This window comes from Aedes albopictus, unplaced genomic scaffold, assembly GCF_035046485.1.
Source record: "Aedes albopictus strain Foshan unplaced genomic scaffold, AalbF5 HiC_scaffold_87, whole genome shotgun sequence".
Taxonomy (NCBI): Eukaryota; Metazoa; Arthropoda; class Insecta; order Diptera; family Culicidae; genus Aedes; species Aedes albopictus.
The window spans coordinates 14,797-19,068 of record NW_026917720.1 but is presented as its reverse complement, the minus strand read 5'-3'; the positions used below and the strand labels follow the sequence as shown (position 1 = coordinate 19,068).

General features: G+C 48.4%; 1 protein-coding gene across 1 annotated transcript; it reads right to left on the bottom strand.

Moving 5' to 3' along the window:
* Positions 1–980: 980 nt before the first annotated feature.
* Positions 981–4,061, bottom strand: LOC134284797 (uncharacterized). The gene has a single exon (XM_062844078.1). The coding sequence runs from the start codon at positions 4,059–4,061 to the stop codon at positions 981–983; it is 3,081 nt and encodes a 1,026-aa protein (XP_062700062.1).
* Between the last annotated feature and the right edge of the window lie 211 nt (positions 4,062–4,272).

Below are 4,272 nucleotides of genomic sequence, written 5' to 3'. Positions count from 1 at the left end.
GACCATCAGGCGCGACAAATGGGCAATACCAGCGAAGGGGCGATTGTCGTGGTACACTCTCTCCCTTGCTAATGGCTTTTAGCTCTCTGCCGAAGACCTCCTCTTGTACCCGCTGTATAATTTTCGATTCGGCTTGTAGCAGCTCCTCTACGGTCAACGGTCTGACCTTGCGTTTGCCTGCCTCCTCTCGTAGGTTGCGTAGGTATCGACAACACCAAGCAGTTTGACGAATCATAGTAGTGTAGGTTGAGAATCGTGCTATGTGTTCTTCGATGAAACTTGGATTCGATGCTGTTGATGATAACACCACCTGCCGTCTTTCCTCCGCTAATCCGGTAGCCGAGAACTCCTTTTGCTTCGGCCAATGCTCCATGGTTGTGTGCAGCCACTCAACGTCCCACCACAGACGGTTGTCCAATATTTCTTCTGGTGGGATCCCACGAGAAATGAGATCCGCAGGGTTCTTCTCTCCAGGCACATGACTCCAGCAGCAATTTTCAGTCAGTCGTTGTATCTTGGCGACACGATTCGCAACAAATGTCGTCCAAGTCGATGGAGTTGCAGCGCACCAACGAAGAACTATCTCTGAATCCGTCCAGAAGAAAACATCGAAAGCAGTATCGATCGCCTCTGTGACCTGGGAAAACATTTCGGCAGCTAATGTTGCAGCACGTAATTCAAGCCTTGGGATGGTTTGTGTTTTGAGCGGTGCTATCCTAGACTTCGACAATAATAAGGCCACCTTGATTCGTCCCGAAGAGTCTTCTGTTCTGACGTACACACACGCTCCGAGGGCTTTTTTCCGAAGCATCCGAAAATATGTGCAATTGGGTTCGCACAGCTTGGGGAATTATTACCAATCGTTCGATACGCAAATCGTTGAGTAGGGGAATGTGTTCGTAGAATTTTCTGAATTCTTGCTCGACCTTTTGTGGCAAAGGTGAATCCCAAGCAAGCCTTTGCCCCTTGTCGTCCAACAGCTACCACGAAAGTTGCATAATGATTTTGGCTTGGGTAATCACTGGTCCTACAAATCCAAGAGGATCAAACAAAGTAGCAATGATCGAGAAAATTTTCTGTTTTGTGAGTGGGGTATCTGAGAAGGGTGGGGCCTTGAAATTGAAGCGGAAAACATCCGTTGGAGGAATCCAGATGAGTCCTAACGTTTTAACCATGGGATCCGGGTCCAAGTAGATTCCATCCGCCGCTTGGATTGAAAGGTCTTCGCTGGGTATACCTTCCAAAACCGTTGCACAGTTGGACGCGAACTTTCTGAGTTTGAATCCACCGCTGTCGAGCATTTCCACCAATTGAATCCGTAGTTCCTTGGCGGTCGCAGGATCATTCGCCCCGGTTATAGCATCATCCATATAAAAGTCGTTTTTGACAGCTACCGATGCCAGTGGGAATCGCTCGGCCTCGTCGGTCGCAAGCTGTACTAGGGTTCTCGTCGCAAGAAATGGGGCAGGTTTGGTACCATATGTCACTGTTTCCAGTTCGTATGTTGTTAAAGGTTGATCGGGTGACGAACGCCAAAGGATAGATTGAAGCCGTCTGTCTGCTTGGCAAACATCCACCTGCCGAAACATTTTTTCAATGTCGGCTACCAGCATGATTGGGCGGAAACGGCTCCGGAGAATAATCGATCGTAAATCTCTTTGGATGACTGGGCCCGACTGCAAGCAATCGTTTAGTGAGAGCCCAGTGGATGTTCTAGCAGAAGCATCGAACACCACTCTCACTCGTGTAGTAGTGCTTCCTTCCTTAACGACTGGGTGATGTGGAAGGTAGCACCGATTCACTCCTTCCTCGTCGTGGGTGACTCGTGACATATGCCCTAGTGTCTCGTATTCCTCCATGAAAGACACGTAGTGTTCCCGTAACGATGGTTCTCGGTTCAATCGTCGTTCGATTTGAAGAAACCTCCTTTCGGCGGTCTCCTTAGAATCTCCTAGGTTGCGCATCATTTCTTCATTTCCTGGTAGCGATACCATATACCTTCCTGAAGCTTGTCTTTGGGTTGTCCGCTGGAAATACTCCTCACATTTGGCTTCATCCGGTGACATGTTGTTCCCCAAACCAACCTCCTCATACTCCCAAAACTTCTCAATCATCTTTTCTAGTCGACTCGAAGTTGCTACATCGCATAACACAGAGGTAATTGGACCATCTATTGGGTATCGGCCTGTAGCTATCCATCCGAAAACAGAATCGACTAAAAGAGGCAAATGTTCATCCAGACTTATGCGCCGACCGGTAACGAACACATCGAAAAAGAACTCTGCTCCTATCACCAGATCGATCGGTTCAGACTTGAGAAAGTGTGGGTCCGCTAATTCAATGCCAGCTGGTAGGTTCCAGTTGTTGGGGTCAACGGACGCTATTCCTGGTTGAGCAGAAAGTTTGGGCAACACATAAAACTCCATACCCTGGGCGAAATTGGAAATACGAGACCGAACAGTCACCGTGACCTTGCCATGAACCTTGTTAGATGTACCATGAATGCCTACAACTTCGACCATGCTGGAATCCTCCTTGACTACCAGCTGTTTCCTCATACGTTTGGTGATAAGGTTGCATTCCGCTGCGCTATCCAAAAGTGCCCGCACACGCAAGATTTGACCCCTATCATCCTCCAAAAGAACCATCGCCGTAAGCAATAAAACACCCGTCGACGATCCTGACGCAGAATTGCAAGATACTACGTTAGTGGTTGCCACGTTAACCACTTTGGTGTTGGTTACCTCTTCGGTTGGTTGTGCTGCGGTAGTGGTCGGACCAGATTCGCCGGTGTGGTTTGACCTTCTCTCTTCCACCTTCCCCTTGAAGCAAACAAGTGTATGGTGCTTGCCCTTGCATTGCCTACAAGTGAACTTCGAGTGACAATCCCGAGCCTGATGACCACGCCGAAAGCAGTTTCGGCACAACGAGTGCGAACGCAGTAGTCCGTCCCTCTCGGAAACAGGTAGTTTTAGAAATTGCGAGCACTGGTAAAGCAAATGACTATCCGAACAAGCGACACATTTGAGTGGAGCCGATGGTTGGAGAGTGGTATTGCAGACCTTCACCACATTGGGTTTCCTTGGAAATTTCGACGAACCAGCTTCTATTCTCTGCTCAACCGGTCGAGTGGGAAGTGCCTCCAGGATCTGAATTCGCCGTTGCAGAAAATTGGTTAGGTCCCTTACCGTATCGACGTCCTTGGTAGAAGAATGTTCCTCCCAGCTCCTTCTTGTTGCACCATCGAGTCGAGAGCTTAGTAGATGCAGCAGTAACAGATCCTTGAACTCCGTCGCCTGGGGGGTTACCTGATCCAACGACTTCACGATCTTCTCATAGGATTCCAAAAGGGTGTGTAGTTCTGTTGCCGATTCCTTCTTGACCACCGGTAGTTCGAACAGCGCTTGAACCTGACGTTTACGAAGGATTTTGGAATTGGAATAGCGAGTGCAGATCAGATCCCAAGCAACATTATAGTTCGCCCTGGTGAGTGGGAGCGAATCGATAACAGCTAACGCCTCACCTTCTAGCTGACTACGGGTAATGAGGTACTGAATTTGGTAATGAAATTTTTCGATATCTGGTAGGTCAGGTTGCCAGTGTATCAGAGAAGTGTATAAATCGCGAAATGTCTGCCATTCATCAATTTTGCCACTGAATTTGGGGAGTGTTATTTGGGGTAGCCTAACGTGGGGGTTGGGTGCGGAATGAGTGTTATCGTGAGAGCGAGCAATTGGATTGAGCACAGTTTCATCGGAATTCTCCCTGATTGTGTCCAAGAGAAACGATTTCAGTTGATAAAATCGATTCTCGAAGTCTACCCGATCCTTAACGAAAGATTCTTCCTCGGCTGTCGAATCTTCGTGGGCCTCTATCTCTTCGGTACTCTGGTTGATCCTGTCCCAGAGTATGTCCAGTTTCTCCAGTCGCACTTTAACCTCGGTTAGCTTCGTATCTTCGGTGTAGTCATCCATGAATTTGCACATATTGTCGAACGATGTTTGGAGACCTCGTAGCCGCGACTGCAGTACCTTCAGCGACGTTTTCGATTTGCTGGGCATGTTGTTTACCTCGAAAAGTGAGACCAAAGTAGCACAATTTGGGACAGTGATATCGTTGGAGCGCCAATTACCTGCTGGCTCTTGGGATTGAGCCTTGTATTTCAATTAGAGATGCTCCTCGAACAACAGCAGACCGGGTGGCCGCCTTCCAACGATCAGGCCGGACGATCAAGCAATATGAATGCAGTGTACCTCAAAAATGAGACCAAAG